This window comes from Cebus imitator, unplaced genomic scaffold (genome assembly GCF_001604975.1).
Source record: "Cebus imitator isolate Cc_AM_T3 unplaced genomic scaffold, Cebus_imitator-1.0 Scaffold13, whole genome shotgun sequence".
Lineage (NCBI taxonomy): Eukaryota > Metazoa > Chordata > Mammalia > Primates > Cebidae > Cebus > Cebus imitator.
In genome coordinates, this window is record NW_016107328.1 from 3268320 (window position 1) to 3286758 (window position 18439).

Below are 18439 nucleotides of genomic sequence, written 5' to 3' on the forward strand. Positions count from 1 at the left end.
TTGAGACAGAGTCTTGCTCTGTCACCGGGGCTGGAATGTGGAATGCAGCCCCCTCCAACCTCCACCTCCCAGGTTTAAGCGATTCTCCTACCTCAGCCTCCCAAGTAGCTGGGACTACAGGCACACCATCACCCTGGCTAATTTTTTTGTATTTTTGGTAGAAATGGGGTTTTGCCATGTTGGCCAGGCTGGTGGGAATTCTTCTGTATCGATAGGGCCAGCATAGAGCAAAGCACACAATGCACACTTCTTTTAATACTATATAGTGTGCTTTACATATTCTTTCCCCTTTTTGTTATTTATTTGTGAGGAGTTTTTCTTGCTTCATAGATGAGGAAACCAGGGCTTAGAGAGATTCAGTTGCTTACCCAGCCTATTCTAAAATGGATTAAATTCCTTGATGTCTTTTACAACAGTTCGCTGAGCACATGACTCATGCCATCACCTATTGATGCCTTGGGATTGTGGAACATCAGTTAGTTCCCGGAACTAACCAAGACTGTGGGTGCCCGTAAGGCTTTTATTGACTGTGACGGGTGTTCGGCCCACTCGGACTTGGGTGACCTGCTTTTGTATCTTTCATCTGGTTTTTAATTTTTCCGCCTCCTCCTCTGCTGCCTGGCTGGCCTCTGCTATCGATAAGCCTGCTTGGGACAGCTTCCTCTCCCTTTATATGGAATGGACTAAGAAATCTACACTGTTAGGGTTGTGTGAAAAATAAGAACAGTGAGGCTTAGGCTGGGATCTGGAGACACTCGTTACAGAATGTAACATATTTAACAGTGCATGGGCTTCGTGCCAGCTTGTCTCCTCAGAAGTCATTTTTGCTCAGTCCTACATTTAGAAAGAACCCAGATTCAACTAGAAATTGGCTTTCTGAACACAGAGGATGCCTTTGCATTCCAATTTTGTCAGTAGGGGTGATTGAGAGCTCTGCAATATGCTTTTGATAATAAAATGCTTCGTAATAAAATGCTCTGGCCGTTTCCCCTAAATCCCATTTTCCCCAAAATTCAGCCATCTGATAGCCTAACACAGTGCCCTAACATCTATATATTCATCTTGATCTGAGGCTCCCACAGGTCTCCACAACCTAAGTTCCAATTCTGAAACCAATATGCTTCAGGATAGTGTTCTTAGAAAGAATGCATGTGACAATTACATTTTTATTGGAATGCTGTCTCCCCTCCACTTCTATTACACTCTCATCATGTGTTTTGGGGTACAGTGGATGAGAGGGATTTGGCCGGGAGGTATCAAAAGAGGCATCACTTCATCACCGCAGCCATCTGCACATCTGCTCATCCAGCTCAGCATATGCTGTGTGCTGTGCCAGCCTTGGGAGACACAGGAAAGTATAACGCACCCTTTCTGCTTTAGCGAAGCTGGGTTTTCAATCAAGTTACAGCATACGTTGAAAACATAAATAGAAAAAAATTAAGGGGCTAAGCAGTCTATAGTTGAGGTAAAAGAGCATTCAACTGAGTATAAATAGTGACACTATAAGTATAGATAGTTTTCTTTACATTTGCTGTTTTAAAGAAGGACTAAATAAATTAAGTATACAAACACACACATTGACATTAATTCTTACTGCAGCCTTGCTGATTAGCCCCAGCTTATGAAGAAACTCAGCTAATAATAGATGTGTTTAGTAAGTGCTTAATGTTCTAAATTTATTAAGTGCTTAGTGTTCTAAGCTCTATTTTAAAATTTTGTAGGCAATATGCATCCCACCGAGGAGTAAGTACTATTATTTTCTATAGCTGGAGAACAGGCTCAAATGGGCCTAGTAAGGAATAAAGTATATCAAGATCCACTTGAGGCCCAACATCAGGACTGCTTCCACTGCATCTGCAGCCTCCCTTACGCTGCTTTTTCCTCCTCCTGGTTCCTAAGGCAGCTGGCAATAGTCACTCTGTCCATCCATCCGGTCCCTGCTTACTCAGTCCTTCACGTGCGCCTGCTTCTGAGCTAGGCCCAGAGGATGCAGTTACAGTCCCTGACCTCACAGTATTCAGTCTCCTTGGGGATGTAGAAAGTCACTAACTACGTGAGTGAGTGAATGAATGAATGCCAAAAACTTCATTTTATGTTTACATGAGGTGTCCTTCAACCTGGATACATTGGCAGCCTTTGAGTTCTAAAATTTGTGTTTCTAAGCCCATTTCCAAACTTTTGAGCCATTTTAATTTCCATATATAAAATATCAGGCCTGATTTCCACCATCTGCACATTTATTGAACGTGCTCGATGCTCCATCATTGCCTCATAACAGCTGCATGTACAAGAGAAGCCACTGAATCCAGTAAGTGACTTTGCTGATGGTTTATTACCTTAAGGAGAAAAATCTTAAAACAGAGAAACTGAGCAATGAGAACCCTTCATACTAAGCAAACACGTTCCACGCTACACAAATCATGAGAAAAATGAAGACTATTGTAAAACATGACAGATTACCCAAGTGTTATTTTTCTTCTATTGGAAAATTCTAAGACATTTCCTCATGTGTAGTTTTTTTAGTTACAAAAATGGCAGTAGGAATATTTAAATATGAAATCACAGTTTGAAAACAGATACATACATACATATATATATATATATATACACACGCAGAGATACATAGTTGACTGTTAGGATTTCCAGATATGCAGGGTTATCACTGTGGCTGCTTTGCATCAAGACAAGTTTGTAAAAAGCAGTGACATAGTTCAACATAATTGGAGTTGAATCACTTCCCCGTAATTTCTGTGGACACACAGTACAAAGCTAGCAAGATTATAGATAATCATATCATTTGAATCCACTTTCTTTGATCACTCTCTGAATCATTTTCAAAGTTAAAATCACAGCTATTGTCAGTATAATGCCTCCTATAAAATCATGCCTTTTGATTTGGAGGACAGAACAGGCATATTACCAGAAGAGACGGCTCAGGTTTCAGACCATCCTGAGTTTCCAGTCTGGGTCTGCTGTTCACTGGCTGGTAAGACCTTGAGGAAACTACTAAACTTCTGAGACTCAGATGATATGCCATGTTCTTTAGGTTTGCTGTAAGGATTAAATGAGATATGGCAGAAAAGCACCTTCCACAAGGCTTGGTGTGAGCTAAGAATTTGTCAAATGTTTATAATAAGGTTTAGCACAATTTACGTTGGTGAATTCAGGTCTCCCTCCCTTTCCCACACCTAAGCACACCTGCATAATTCACTCTAAGTACTCATGTAAATTTCCTCAGCAAAGGATAACCCTTAGTGTACCTTGCCTCTGTCTCAGAACATATAGTTAACAAGGGACCAGAGAGGTGATGATCTACTTGGTCTATCTGAAGCCCTTGTAGATGTGATTCTCCAATAGGAGGCATTCAGGTCTTTTCTAGAGGCCTCTGAAAGAGCAGGGGCTGGTAGAACAAGCTAATGTTTGGGCTCTAACTTTTTGGTGGCTGACTTTTTGGAACATCTGAGTCTCAGATTTAAAAGTCACCATTTATAAAATGGTGAAGAGACACATACTCAAAATTTCTGTCATAATTAAATAAGGTAATGAAGAACTTTGCATAGTGCTTGGCACCAAATAAACAATCAATGAAGATTTTTCTATTATATTTATTATTATAAATTTTTATTGAATCAGGCCACACCATTGCAGGGAAATTCTGACTGTTCTTTCTAGGACTTCGTTAAATTGGATCCAAATTTCCTTCTCCATGGCTTCAACCCATGAGTCTGAGACTTGGCCTCTGGGCTCTGCATAAGATATTTCCATTTCTCAAAACTAGTGGTGCCTGAGTGACTCTGGCCACCTTCTCCTACCCATTGCCAAGAATAATCCCTAGTTTCTCCAACCAGGCTTCCTATGATCTTTGAAAGCTAATTTCAGTTTCCCAAATTGAGATGAAAATTCAGTCAGAACCTAGCTTTTGCATTTCCACTGAATTTCAAATGGAGTGAGCTGTCATCTAGCCTTGTAATTTGTAGACAGTAGGTGTTTTCACTCTAAGAAAATCTAATATGATCCACACTGACTTACAGAAGAGATCATTCATGGGGTGAATTCTCTTTATACAAGAATTCTTGCATATGTATAGACAAATATATGTATATATATATATATATATATATATATATACATACACATTTCTTTAAAATATTAAATGTCTTTTTTGCTATGGCACTTAATAGAAAATTTTGACTACTAAAATTACATTTTCATTTAGCTTTGGAAGAAGAGAGCTTCTGAATAAAAGTAGGAACACATGCATGGCTTCCTGTATTCATCAAGTATTTAATGAGCACCACTGTATATCTTGCACTGGACTAGGCTTTGCAGAGGTCACAGTAAGGAGAACGTATTCCCAGTCCTTTTCCTGTTTAGGAATCTCTCTGCACACTGCACATAATTCCCTGTGAATAATTACACAACATTCAACATGCAGCATTGGGTAAACAGAATCATCATTTAAATGTGTGATGAGAACTGGTTCTGATTGGAAAGAGGAGATAAGCTATAGAGGATTCGTGGATTTTTATCTGTTCCATATGTTTGGATGCCTAAGCACCTAAATTGTCAGAAAATCAGATACTCTTATCTTTTGGAAAGGAGCTGGAAAGACAATAAGAGGAAAAAATGGCAATGAAAAATCAAGCCATTTATTCCAAGATGTGTTCCTATTCTGACACATTTGGAAACTCTTTTAAAAAGGGGGCGAAATATGGGTTATAAAGACAGTCCAATTTCTATCTGAATACTAACTTTCCCACTCACCAACTGGGTGACTCTGGGCAAGCCTTCTCGCCTCTCTGAGCTTCCGTTTCACATTTGTAAAAACAGCAATAATAATGGGAACTTCTCAACATTGTTGTGAAGATTCAGTGAGCTAATATACACAAAGCACTGAGAACAATGGCACAGAAAAGATCCTAAATAAAAGAGTTATAATAGTAAATATTATATTTTACTAACAAAATAAATAATAGCCTGATTTCCATTAACAATAGCCTTTGCCTTTTAGCTTCAACCTAACCAGCTTTAAACCCTTGTTCAGTCTATTTCTGTTTCTAAACAACTGGTAAACCTCTGTCTTCATACCAGAAAACCGGCCATTTGGTCAGCAGAACCGAAGGCTGTGAAATGAGTCTCTGTAATAGATGTGTCCTGAGCACGGGGACCACTGGAGTCCCATAGCCTCCAGCTCTGGAGGCCACCCAGGCTGCTACCAAGTAGACTCACTTCTTAGTTTGACCCACACCCCAACTTGAACTTGTCTTGGTCATTTCAGTGGGTCTGGCATGGTCTGCAGCTGGGCTTCCCAAGGCTCTGTAAGAGTAGAAGAATGCTTCAGGGCACCACTCTCAGGGGCCAGACAGGCCAGTTCAGAGGCCCTAGCAATTTTTATGAGCCCCAAGCAGAACACGAGAGAAGATTCAAGGAAGAGCCCGGCCGGCTGCCCAAAGCCCTGCCAGTCAGCCGCTGATTCAGCGTGAGGGTCAATCAGTCCTCCTGACATGGGCTGACCTTGCCCTGTCTCTGAAGTATTAACTGGTGACTTTTCCCACCAATAAGAATGTTTATCAAATTTTATTTCTGACTGGGATAAACCTAATCTGTACCTCTCATAGCGTAGGGGCGAAGAGAAAGTTAACCTCAACAGTACTCATGTTAATGGATACAACTTTCTGTTAAAAATCAAAACCAAACAACTGTTCACCTCACTTGGCAAATGTTTGATGATCTTGGGGTGCACACATATTTGGAATCCGGATAGTTTGGGTTTGCTGAGGGCAGAATTACCCATTACAGCACCACGTGGCAGTCTCCAAATAATAGATGATTCTATTGTTCTAAATCCCATCTATCCATCTGAATGGGCCCAGAGAGTCTTGTGATATGGCATCTAAAGAAGAAATCAGTGATATTGGAAGTCTACCGATTCCATTTCTTGGGAGTTAGGCAAGATCCAGCAGGACTTCTTGTGATTTGGAAAGGCTGGATCAGGCCTGGATGTAGTCCAGAACAGCTAGCAACAGGCGTTTTTCTTTAGAGTAGATGCTTAATATTGCCAGGGAGAAAACTCATAGTATGGGCCTAGCAGCCCCATCATGGGTCATTTGGGTGGTTAGAGACAGAAAAGGAGGCCAAGGGTCCAGATCAAGGTAACTAGGAATGAGTGGGAAATTGACAGAGCAAGGCTCAATGCTGAGAAGTTATTGCCCCAATGGCTGACTGCTTTGCAGGCGTTGGGCCAGCCCCCACGACCCAAGCTTTGTGCCCACCTAGTTGGCAATTTCTGAGAAGTCAGGGTAGGATTCCAAGTCAGCAAAGATGTCATTGGGATTCCTACAGGTCAGGTTGCAGAAGCAGGCATTAATCCATAGGACCTGGCGGGAAAAGCCAAGCCCATCAGGACACTGGAAGGACACGCTGATGGTCTTGGACTTGTAGGGGATGCAGCACCTGTTGTCCGTGCAAGCCCCGCAGTACTTGGGTCGATAGGAGCGTGTGCTGACACAGCCCGCCAAGGTGAAGTTCGTGGGTGCCTCTGGCTGGTACACAGCCAGACACTTCTTCCCTGCCTGAAGGAAAGAAAAGGAGCTTTTAGTGGGGGTGCTCAGAGAATAGACAACCACCTTCTTCCCTTGAGCCCCACGATTTCCCTTCTCACTATGTGGGAGCATTCGAATTTACTTTCAGCTTCATAGCATTCTCCCAGAAGGGACAACAGCAAACACAGTGAGACCCAGCGTACTGCACAGGGGTAGACGGAGGACCACAGAGAAAAACGTTTTGTTTGGGTTGTATCTCACAGCCTGCAGTTTCTCTTTCATCCTGCATTTTTGTCTTGCCTAGGCCCAGTCATTCATCATGGCTACACCAACACGGGGAGCCTATGTAGCTCCTTCATGCAAGCAAGCTCCCCAGGCTAGCTAGTGGCAGAACTGGCATCAGGACTCCATGCTCAGGGGACACGCTTTGCCCCAATCTCCCCGCCCACCTTTGCCTCTCATACACATCTTTAATATGCAACTTATTCAAATGGATTGACATTATTTAACGGTAGCTCTACCGCTACTTGAGATTTGGTGTTTCTTCTGCGTCTCTGTGGTGTAATTCCATGCCTAGTACAGAGTAGGCACTTACTAAACCCATTGGATTGAGGGCTCTCAGGGTCTACTATGTACCAGCACCATGCTAGATCCAGGCTGTAAGATGGCATAGAGCTTGCCCAATTTGGGAAACCCTCTTAGGGCACATAATTCTGGAAAAAAAAATGGTTGGAAACCAAAATTGGTTTGGACTTGCATTATCTGGTCCAGTAATGGTAGAGCCATCTTACTCAGTTGAGGACCTTTGCTCTCATTTTTCTGCAGCTGGTAACTTTTCCATGTTATGTTTTCAGTTAAGAGGTGTCTATAGAATGCCTACTGTATACCAAGCCCAGAAAATACAAAGGCTAGTATACAGAGAAAAATAATCAGAGAGGAAGAATACAGAGCTGACTGGAGAAGATGTCTGGGGATGAGGAGTGACGTTGGGTGTCTGGAGAGGATCACAGGGAGCTGTGCTGGCTTTTCTACACAAGAGGCGTTTGCTTTGTTTTTCATGTGACAAAAGGCTGACCACCCCTATGGCATGAGCGAGGGGGACTTGAATTAGATAAATAAGACCCACTTCTAACTCTGAGGCTGGGGCTCAAGCTAATGTGGCCCAATTATTTTTAATGCTCTATTTTAATTATCTTGGACTCTCAAAGCTGAAAGGGATTTCAGAGATCAACTCTAATATCTTAATGATGAGGGAATGGAGGCTCAGAGATGAACAGAGATTGGCCACAGTCACGTGCAATTAATGCAAGTAGACATTTGACTCTAGGGTTTCCGAGCCTCAAGTAGGGCTCCCTGTATCACCCAGTGTGGCTGCTCTGTGTAGAGGGCTGGTGTGGGAGTGGAGGGAGGGTGGAAATTGGTAAGGAGCCCTCAGAATCATTATAGAAGACCACTCCTGAGGGTTCCTGAGGGTTCTTTCGAGTGATCCTAATTCGAATAAGATAACTACCAAAGCTTCCATTGAGTTAACTTCACAATGCACCAGCCTGGTAACCTGCATTATCCCAAACAGCTGTCACACCAGACCTACCAGGTGGGCTTAATTATTCCCACTTTACAAAGGCTCCCCACAGGGACGTTCAGGAGCGAGGCCCAAACCCAGGTCTGTCTGCCTGTGCAGTCCAGACGTCCAGCCCTGCTCTGGACCCACCTTAACGAGCGTACGGAGGTCCAGATCGCATGGCCGCAGGTTGCAGAGGCGGCTCTCTTGCTCGGGCCAGCACTGGGCGTTAACATTGGAAATCCGAGTGGAGATCCCCAGGCCGCAGCTGGTGGAACAAGGGCTCCAGGAGCTTGTGTAGGCTATGCAATTCCTGTGCCATGGCTCCACCTCACCCGCAGCGTCTGTGTATGGGGACCAGAATCTGCATGAGTCTAGAGCTCCCAGCAGCCCCAACCCTCCCCTTCACCGCATTGAGGTTTGGGGTCCCCAGAACTCAGAGGAACAGGGAGAAGTTGGCTGTCCCTCCCCACAGGACAGCAAGTTGGTTTCTAACCAGCAAAGATACCCAGGGAGTGGAGGACATGTTCTCAGGTCCTTGTATTTTTCTGATCAAGAGAGGCAGTGTGGAAGCATGGGAGGAAACCCATCTTTACAGACAGGTGAGCCCACGTTCAAATTCTGCTCTACCACCTACAGGCTGTGTGATCTTAGATAACTCACCTGGGCCTGTCTCCTTATTAGAACAATAACACCTGCACCTGCCTGAGGGGCTAGCAACACAGTACAGGTATTGATCAACTTACCACCTATGCAACTTAGGACCATTCGACTTTACGACCACAATCGCTAGCCACGACTGCTCCGCGTCTGGCAGCGCAAACGTTGCCCAGCTGGGCATACGACAGTGCGGACCAGCTTCCGGCAGCACTACCATCTCCGCGTGTACCATTTCAACTGTACATATCGCCTACTCAACTTATGACCAAATAATGTTACGACCGGTCCGCGGTCCTGACCGTGGTCGTAAGTCGAGCACTAGCTGTAATAGGGCCTACATTTTTAGTCAGTACGCATCAAGCCTCTTCCTAGGTGCTGGAGCTAGGACTTTTTTTTTTTTTTTTTTTTTGACATAGAGTTTTGCTCTTGTTACCCAGGCTGGAGTGCAATGGTGCTACCGCAACCTCTGCCTCCGGGATTTTAGGCTATTCTCTTGCCTCCCCCTCCCAAGTAGCTGGGATTACAGGTGTGCACCACCATGCCCATCTAATTTTGTATTTCTAGTAGAGACGAGGTTTCACCATGTTGGTCAGGCTGGTCTCGAACTCCTGACCTCAGGTAATCTGCCTGCCTCGGCCTCCCAAGGTGCTGGGATTACAGGCATGAGCCACGGCTTCTGGCTGGGAAGAAGACTTTTAAAAGACATTCCCCTGCCTCTGCAGAGATGAAGTTTATTTGGGGGAAGTTTAACGGCAAGTAGCTCCATCCCAGCACCTAACGTTTTGTGTCAGTGATGCGGAGGACATACAGGGCTGGGCGCAGTGGTTCACACCCGTAATCCCAGCACTTTGGGAGGCTGGGAAAGGCAAATCATGGGGTCAGGAGTTTGAGACCAGTCTGGCCAACATGGTGAAATGCTGTCTCTACTAAAAATACAAAAAATTAGCTGGGTGTGGTGGTATGCACCTGTAATCCCAGCTGCTCGGAGGCTGAGGCAGGAGAATCACATGAACCCGGAAGGCGGAGGTTGCAGTGAGCCAAGATCACGCCACTGTGCTCCAGCCTGGACTAAAGAGTGAGACTCTGTTTCAAAAATAAATAAATAAATAAAATAAAGAGAACATACAGGCTTCAGAGTCAAATTCAACTGGCAGCACTGCTACTTGCTGGCTCTGTAACTCCCGGTAAGCTAGCTCACACCTCCTCGCCTCAGGACGCCCCCTGCAGATGAGGTTGACTATAGCATCTCTTTCCAGGGCTGTGATAGGAAAGATGACTTCAGGCCTACGAAAGCACCAAGCTGTCCTGACTTTTAGTAAACTAAGCCCTTGGTTAATGTGAGTCTGTGTGGTCTTTGACTGTCAGCCAACCCAACTACCCACTCTTGGATGGTCCTATTGATGCATGTATCCCCAGCGTCTAGAAGATGGTAGGTGTTCTCTACCTGAAAAATGGAAAATGGTGGTGAGCTCCAGACTGAGGCAGGTAAAAAGCTGTAAAGACAGAGTACTGCCCATAGAAAGATGGAACAAGACGCAGAGGAGAGGAGGCCTGTCCCATCTGAACACACATGTGCATGAGGAGAGGAAGGAACAGGCAGAGAGGGAAGGGAAGGGATGGAAAGACAGAAGTTCTGGGGAAAAAGAGAGAGAAAGAAGGAGAGGAGGAGAGAGAAAAAGTGTGAGAGAGAAAGAAACAGGAGGAAGGTAATAAAAGTAAAAAAAAAAGAATGAAGGGAAGGAAAGAGAGGGGGAAAGAGAAACACAGGAAAGAAGAGAAATCTAACTACGATTAGAAGGAGAAAGAGGAAAGGGAAGTCAGTTCCTCTAAGCTTATAGGTGTCAGGGAACATTGTTGAATGAATGCAGGAATCACTGAGTGACAGAGGGAGAGACTTGAAACGGGAGGATCCCAGGACAGGAGGGGCAGGTGGGAGGAGCTGGGGCTGCAAGCATCTTGGGAGGCCGTGGGGAGGGATTTGCCTAGGATGATAAAAAGGCTTTGGTTTGTGGGTCGCCTCAGCTAGGCAGGGCCTCTGCTTGTGCTAGGTCAGAACGGGGTCACTGGGCCACACACAAAGGGTGGACAGCTTCTGCCTCCCTGCTCCCCCCGTGACCCTCGTGTGGCCCTGCTGGGGAGGCGGTGGTGGGACAGCTGCGTTGCTGCCCTGGGGCTGTTGGGGACAAAGCTTTCCTGGAGGCCTCCTCCTGTCCACACAGGATTACTTCTCCAGCTGGCATCTTGTCTCCTAGGGTGTGCTTGGCAGTGTCTGGAGGTGATTTTGGTTGTCACAGCTCTGAGGAAAAGGGTGCTACTGGCACCTAGTGGGTAGAGGCCAGGGATTGGATTGCTAGGATTTGTAGCCATGCATAAATTGCTGCTAAACATCCTCCCATGCACATGACAACCCCACCACAAAAGTTCTCTCGTACAAGATGTCGGCAGTGCCGAGGCTGAGAAATCCTGCCCGACATCGTCCCTGAGCAATCTCCAGCACTTACAACAATCTGCCAAAAAAGCTACCGATACTCACAGAACTCCCACTCTATTGCCACTTTTCCACTGCTCTCCACCACTTGCCTGGTAAGCACTTTCCTCTAGAAACGTCCTTATCCACTGGTTTTCATGGCATCAGATGCTCGTGGTTTTCCCCACACATCCCTCCTCTCTGTTTCTCCAGGCCTCCTCTTCTCCTGTTCACCCTTCACATGTCAGCATTCCCAGACCTCTGCCTCAGGCCCCCTCTGTCTCACTCTGCATGTTACCCTCAGACCACCCCAGCCATCACCACCAGCAGCTTCAAGCAGGTGACTTCAGAGCTCTCCTATTTCCTCTCCTTTCTCCCAATAAAGAGCAACTGGAAGCTCCTCTTTAAGATCCCATGGGCAAGGCAATCTGCCTTAAACTCAGTCTGTTTCAAACAAAGCAGATATCCCTTGGTCCAAATGTACTCCTTCTCTTGTGTTTGATCCTAGGCAATGGCAAGCTCTGGGAGTCAGTCTCTGGCCCTCTTTGTTTTTCACCCCATGCATTAGATTGACATTAAGATCTTCAGTCTCACTCAAGCAATGGCTCTTGCGTCTGTTCCTTCTTCACTGCCTCTACTCCCTCAGATCCTCATTAGCCCATCCATCCATCCATCCATCCACCCATCCATCCATCCATCCATCCATTCATCCATCCATCCATCCATCATTGACCTATTTGGCCATCATCTATCCATCCAATCGTCCATTTATTTTATACATCCATCTATCTATTCATCATCCATCCATTCTTCAATTCATCCATTAATCTGTCCATCCATTCATCCATCTGTCCACTCATCTACCTATTTATCCATCCATTCATCCATTCATCCATACATACATCTATTCATCCATCCATCTACCCACCCATCTGTCTATTTATATACCTGTCCATCAATTCATCTATCCATCCACTCATCAATTCACCCATCTATTTACACATCCATCTATTTATCCATCCATGTATTAATCCACCCATTCATTCATCATCTATCCATTCATTATCCACCTATTCATCCATCATCTATACATCCACTCATCCATGTATTCATGCATTCATTCATCTATTCATTCATCCATCCATCCACCCATCTATCTATTCATCCATCCGTCTACCCACCCACCAGTATGACAAACATTAATTGTGTACCTGCTAAGTGTATGGCACTGGGCTAGATTTCAGTAAGCAGCAATGAAACCCTTGGACCTGTCCCCACCCTCTTTTTCCAGGGCTTCCTCTTACCTGGTTTGCCTGGCTAAAATCTCGCTGCCCACCCATCTTCCTAGCAAGGGGGAAGCCTCAAGTCATCATGAATCTTCTACTAGACCCGTCTCCTCTTGCTCATGCCTCCTCTCCCAGGTACCCACACATCAACTCTTCCATCACCCATTCCTAACTCTTTAGTAGAATAATAATGGATTGCACTTTTAGGACTTCGTTCTTTACAAAGCACTCCTCATTTTATGCTGGGAGGATCCCACAGGGCAGGCTGGACAGATGGGATTATTTCTGTCTTACAGATGGGGAAATAGGGTCTCAAGGGAGATGTGACTTTCTCAAGGTCACAAAGCTGGTAAGCAGTAGACTGGGGAATGAGTCATTCTGTGGTAGTCAGAGCTCCAGGAGGGTCCATAACCCATTTGTAGGGTCCCAGCCCCAGCCCACCCGGACCCACACCCACCGATGGCTCCTGTGTCACGGGGCGCGGTCTTGCGCGGCCTCCTGGCGTCGTCCTCGCACACCCACTGCTCACAGCAGTGGCCGGGTATGTTCACCCGCCGCGGGTGGGGGCACCAGAGGCGCGGGGGGCGCGCGCGGAGGCAGAGCGGTGTGCAGCCCACCGCGCCGTCGATGCACGTGCAGTTGTACTTGCAGTTAGGCTGGAAGGACTGGCCGTTGCTGTAGCGCACCCCGTCCAGGACGCAGCCCACACCGACCACCTCTGCAAACACAGGCAGTGGGTCAGGCCCAGTGGCCTTGGTGCCCCTTGCCGTCCCAGCTGCCTTTATAGGGGCTCCATGTGGACCATGCCCCAATCCTGGGGATGGCTCCCAGCATGGAGGAGGAACAGATGCACAAGGGCAAGGGCAGGGAGGGGTGAGAGCGCACAGTGCAGGGCTGAGTGTTTGGCTTAGCAAAGGGAGTGCGGGAGTTCCTTTATAGCTTCGGCCAGCACCCAGGGAGCGAAAGGACGCAGCATCCCGAGGGGCCTGGGTGGATTGCTCCCTGCAGGGTCCCCAGCACCAGGCTGACAAATACCTGCCACTAGGGCTCATGGTTCTGAGGGTGACCGACTTAAAACAAGCCAGAACACTTCGAAACACGTGTTCCGTTCATTCCGTACACATTTACGGAGCCTTCCAGGGGCTGGGGACGCAATAGTGGACAAAACAGGCAGAAGTCATGCCCTCAAAGAGCTGAGCTGTGGAAAGGTCACATGGAATGTGGGCAGTCTCAACTGTCCGGGAGGAAAGTGTAGCAGGGAGCGGAAGCTGGGAGTGGGGAGACAGTTGCAAATTTATTAATAACTGTTTCCCTGTTTAGAAAAAAAATTCAGCTCACTGCTAGAGCTCGTTTAATTTTATATAAACACGCTCTTTGAAGTTGTAGCAAATCTGACTGATTTTCGATGTGAAAACAAAATGTAAAAATGTTTCCTGGAGTTTTTTCTAAACAAAACTAACATTAGAATTGTCTGAATCATCAGAATAATCTATTTCAGAAAAATCAGATTCATCAAATGAATCTCAGCCAACTGTTGGAGAACAATTATGCATAGGGATGCCAGGTTTTCTAGGATTCAATATTTTCGGTGATTGAGACTTACTGTATTTTGTCAATAGAAACACCACTACTAAAAACACAATGCAGTAAATGAATGATGTGTTTTGTTTTCAAAGTTCATATTCTAGGATGATGTGACTAGAATAAGAAAAGTGAGGTATTTTGTGGCAAAGTTATTTTGGGGTAAATGCTGCAGCCTCAAGTGCTGCTGGTGAGTATCCTCAGCACAAATGGGAAAAGGGCTAAATCAGGTGGATGGGGAAGTCCTCACCGGGTGTTGATGCTCAGCAAAGCCTGAAAGAGGATGAGGAAGCAAGCCCGTCCAGGGATTGGGGGAGGAGCTTTCCAGGTAGGAAGGGGCCCGCTTAGGTAAAAAGGCCTGGAGTGGGAGCAGGTCTGGACTGTTAGGGATCTGGGGAGGGGAGACAAAAGGGAAAAGGGAAAGAGAGGAGGTCAGAGAAGGCTTCCTGGCGGGCTCAGAGGAAGGTGCAAAGCTGTTAGAGCCTAGAACTGTGCCTGGCACATAGTAAATGCTCAGTAAGCAACTGCTGAATGAATGACAAAGTATGCTCTTCAAGAACACTCATGAGCTGAGTTGAGATCAGAGGGCAAAGGTAGCATGGGGGACCACCCCGAGACCCAGGTGAGAGGGAGGGGTCTGAAGCCGGAAAGAGAAGAGCTCAGCTTCCAGACAGATTTGGAAGGAGAGCTGCCAGGACTTGCTGACAGAGGGGCTGTGCCCGAGAGAGGAGAGGAGTAAAGAAGGAAGATGCTCTGTCCCCCTTGGACAAGCGGGGTTTGGGCTGGGTGGACTCAAGTGATCTTCACTACACGCGAGACACCTGGTTGACAACCGAGCAGCCACGTGAAGTTAATTATACAAGCTTGGAGTTCCAGGGAGAGTTGGGGACTTCTGGGCCAGATGTCACCCTTGACACCACACTCTCGCTGGAGGACAGCTTCTGGAAATGCAGGCAGTGAGCCCCCGGGCATCATGAGTGACCACCCAAGGAGGAGCAGTGTGGAATCTGCCTTCAGAGTTTGCCCGAAGGTGGCTATTAATAGTAGTAACAATCCTAATATCTAGCAGCCATGAGGGCTTTCTAGACCGTCTGTTGTTGGATACTGGGTCTCCCCTGTATTGTGCTTATTGCATTACTTATTTTATTCTATACAGAAACACTATCACATTGTCGTCTTCATCTTTATATATAGCAAAACAAAGTTACAGCAATGTGAAGACACATCGTGTCCAAGGTGACCACAGCAGGAAGCAGAATCCCGGTTTGTGTGAACCCTGCTGCGGCTACTGTTTTTCCTGGGGTGCGGTTATTCATGCAGGAGGTGCAGAAAGGAAAGACGCTAACATCAACTGACCCTCTGATCTAGTGCCAGGCACCATCTGATACATTATCTCATTCAGTTCTCCCAATGACTTCATGAAGAGAATTTTATTTTCCTCCTTTGATGGACAGGAAAGCCCTCCAAGAGGTTAAATGATTCATTTGTTCAAGGTCATGACACTGCTGAATGGTACAGCTGGCACTCAAACCCAGGGGACCTGACTCCACAGCCCATTTCCTTCTACCAGACACCAGTGAAGGAGGGGACAGTGGAAAGAAAAAAAAAACAACAGAGGAAGCGCTGGGTTGAATCACTCATCTTTGCATTCTGAGTCACCCTGCCTCTGCCTGCACACTGTCTCTCCAGGAAGGAAGGGTGTGTGTGTGTGTGTGTGTGTGTGTGTGTGTGTGTGTGTGCGTGTGTTGAGGAGAAGGGAGTGGGCTAAGCCCAGAGCTCTGCCCCTATATCGGGAGACTTTGGAGGCAGAAGTCAGTGCTGGATGCCTGGAGTCCCCAGCACAGTGACTCTCCCCACCAGCTGCACAGGGGAACCCCAAGGAAATCTGGGGTTGTGATGCCGGCCGGGCGCAGTGGCTCATGCCTGCAATTCCATCACTTTGGGAGGCCAAGGTGGGTGGATCACCTGAGATCAGGAGTTCAAGACCAGCCTGGCCAACATGGCGAAAGCCTGTCTCTACTAAGAAATACAAAAATTAGCTGGGCGTGGTGGCATGCACCTGTAATCCCAGCTACTCAGGAAGCTGAGCAGAAGAATCGCTTGAACCCAGGAGTCAGAGGTTGCAGTCAGCCGAGATAGCGCCATTGCACTCCAGCCTGGGCAACGAGAGTGAAACTCTATCTCAGGAAAAAGAATGTGATGCCCATGCTGGACCTCACATGGGTCAGTATTTTTCTTTCATTAATCTCCATAGTTTTAAAGTTCCCCAGATGAATCCTGTTTGCAGCTAAGGTTGAGAACCACTGCATCTAGAAGGTGCTCCAGTCTCTCTCCTTGGAGCTTTGGGTGAGGAAGTGGGGTGCTCCTTCTGGCTCTGACCAGCCTGCTCACCACAGGCTAGTGGGATACATAGAGTTGAGGATGGTCCCGTTAGCCAACTCTTTCACTTTCTAACTCATCAAAAGCTAGATGATGAAGCCAGTTGGGTTTCCTTCAGTACCTCCTATCTCATCGCAGCTTTGCAAGTGCAGGTGTGATCTAGTTAGTTTTCCTCTTATTGAAGTACTTTCAGGAATTCAAGTCAACTTGCTCTGCCATCGGGCCTTCCCTCCCTTCCCACACCTCCCATGGACTATCAGCCCCACTGCCAGCAGGGACAGTGAATCACACCTGTTGTAGCCCTGTTTGAGATTTCTCCCTCATCTGTGTTTATTGTGTGAAGAATCAAGGGATGGGAGCCGGGGTGAGCTCTACTCTATTCAGCTCCTGCCATGTAGCAGGCACTTGACATTCCAATCACGCAGAGATAAAAACTTTCTTTGTCACGAAGGAACTGAGACTTAAAATGTTAAGTAGTTTGCCTAAAGTCATAGTACTAGTGAGAGATGATGCTGGGATTCGAGCTCAGTTGTCTAGGTCCAAAGACTGCACATGACTTTACTACTGCCTCACGCTTCAGGATGGGGGATCTAGGCCTGGAGCTAGACCTGCTCCCTCCTCTGAAGATGGCCGTGGATAAGAGTGAAATAACTTTCCTTGCAAACCAAGAACAGCCAGTTACTTTCTTTTTTTTTCTTTTTGCATTTTCTTATTTACTCTACAACAACCGCATGAGGTTGGTTTTATCAAGCTCCTTAAGTGATGTGCACACGGTCACGTAGCTAGCAAGTGGGAGAGCCAGGATGTAAAACCCAAGTCTGTCTGCCTGTAAATGTCATAATCCTTCCACCAAACCACAGTGCCCTCAGGCCTGACCCAGCTGCATTTAAAAGTAGTGTTTGTACAACTGAAATAGCCAAACGATGTAACTCAGAGGTCACCTTCTGCCCACAGATGTATTTAGTTTGGCTCACAGAGTGGTTTAAAAATATTTCTGAACGTACTGCCAACGTTTACAAATCATACACAAACCTATATATCTAGATTCTCTTGAAAACTAAGCACACCGAACAAGACCTCGCTTTTTTTCTGCTTGGCCACAGTGGCTGGGCCCAGCAGGGTGATCTCTGAGATTGCCATTGCCCCCATCATCCTCTGGTTGAGTTCTATGAGCCAGGGTTGCAATTGCTCATTTTTATTACCTGCCTTGTCCTGATCTAATTACATGCAAATCTTCAAGGACAGATTTAGCCTGCCCTGGGAACTGTCCATTGGCTTAGCTGACCATTTGCAGAAAGAATGTTTTGTAGAGGGACCCTTTGTTCTGTTTTCCCTCTGGCCCAGAAAGCCTTCTTCTACACACCCCACACTCTTCTTTCTTGCATTAGGGTCTCATGAATTCAGATACTACGGCAGGGCTTCTGCGAACATGTTCAACAGAGCACTAGTGAGTTGTGGGCACATGTACGCATGTGATGTCTGTATGTGTAGCTGTGTGTGTGTGTGTGTGTGTGTGTGTGTAGCGTAGCATAATGAGTGGGTAAGAATCTACCAGCATGAAAAAATTTAGTGTTAAATACGTTTGAGAAAAACATTATTATGAAGCTTATGATAGCTCTCTTTTGGAATTTGGCAATGGACATGAACATTTGAAGCCTCCGAGAATTTCTACAGCTCCTGTTTAGCTTTATTTATCTCAGTGTTTGCAAAACTTCGTGACCAGGGAACCAGTGTGTGTAAAATCGATTACAATCTCCCTTGGCCTACAGTTTTGGTTTTTTTCAAATAAAAGGAAAGGAATTACACAGAAACCCATGGTGTTGGGAAGTTAAGTGGCTGTGCTGGGTGAGGGCAGGACCTAAGATGTGAAGAGATGGGGTTGAGGAGGACAGGGCAGGTGGTTTTCCAGGCCACTGGTGGAGAAGGCAGGCAGGACAGGCAGTTTCTGGGTTCACACAATCTC

General features: G+C 46.3%; 1 protein-coding gene across 1 annotated transcript in view; it reads right to left on the reverse strand.

Moving 5' to 3' along the window:
- Positions 1-2219: 2219 nt before the first annotated feature.
- Positions 2220-18439, reverse strand: part of CCN4 (cellular communication network factor 4) — a 39727-nt gene continuing 23507 nt past the window's right edge. Inside the window, exons 3-5 of the mRNA XM_017500060.2 lie at positions 12974-13234; positions 8254-8447; positions 2220-6572 (exon numbers count right to left, since the gene is read on the reverse strand). Coding sequence (XP_017355549.1) covers positions 6273-6572; positions 8254-8447; positions 12974-13234 — 755 coding nt within the window. The 3' untranslated portion in view covers positions 2220-6272. The remainder of the gene's footprint in view (positions 6573-8253; positions 8448-12973; positions 13235-18439) is intronic.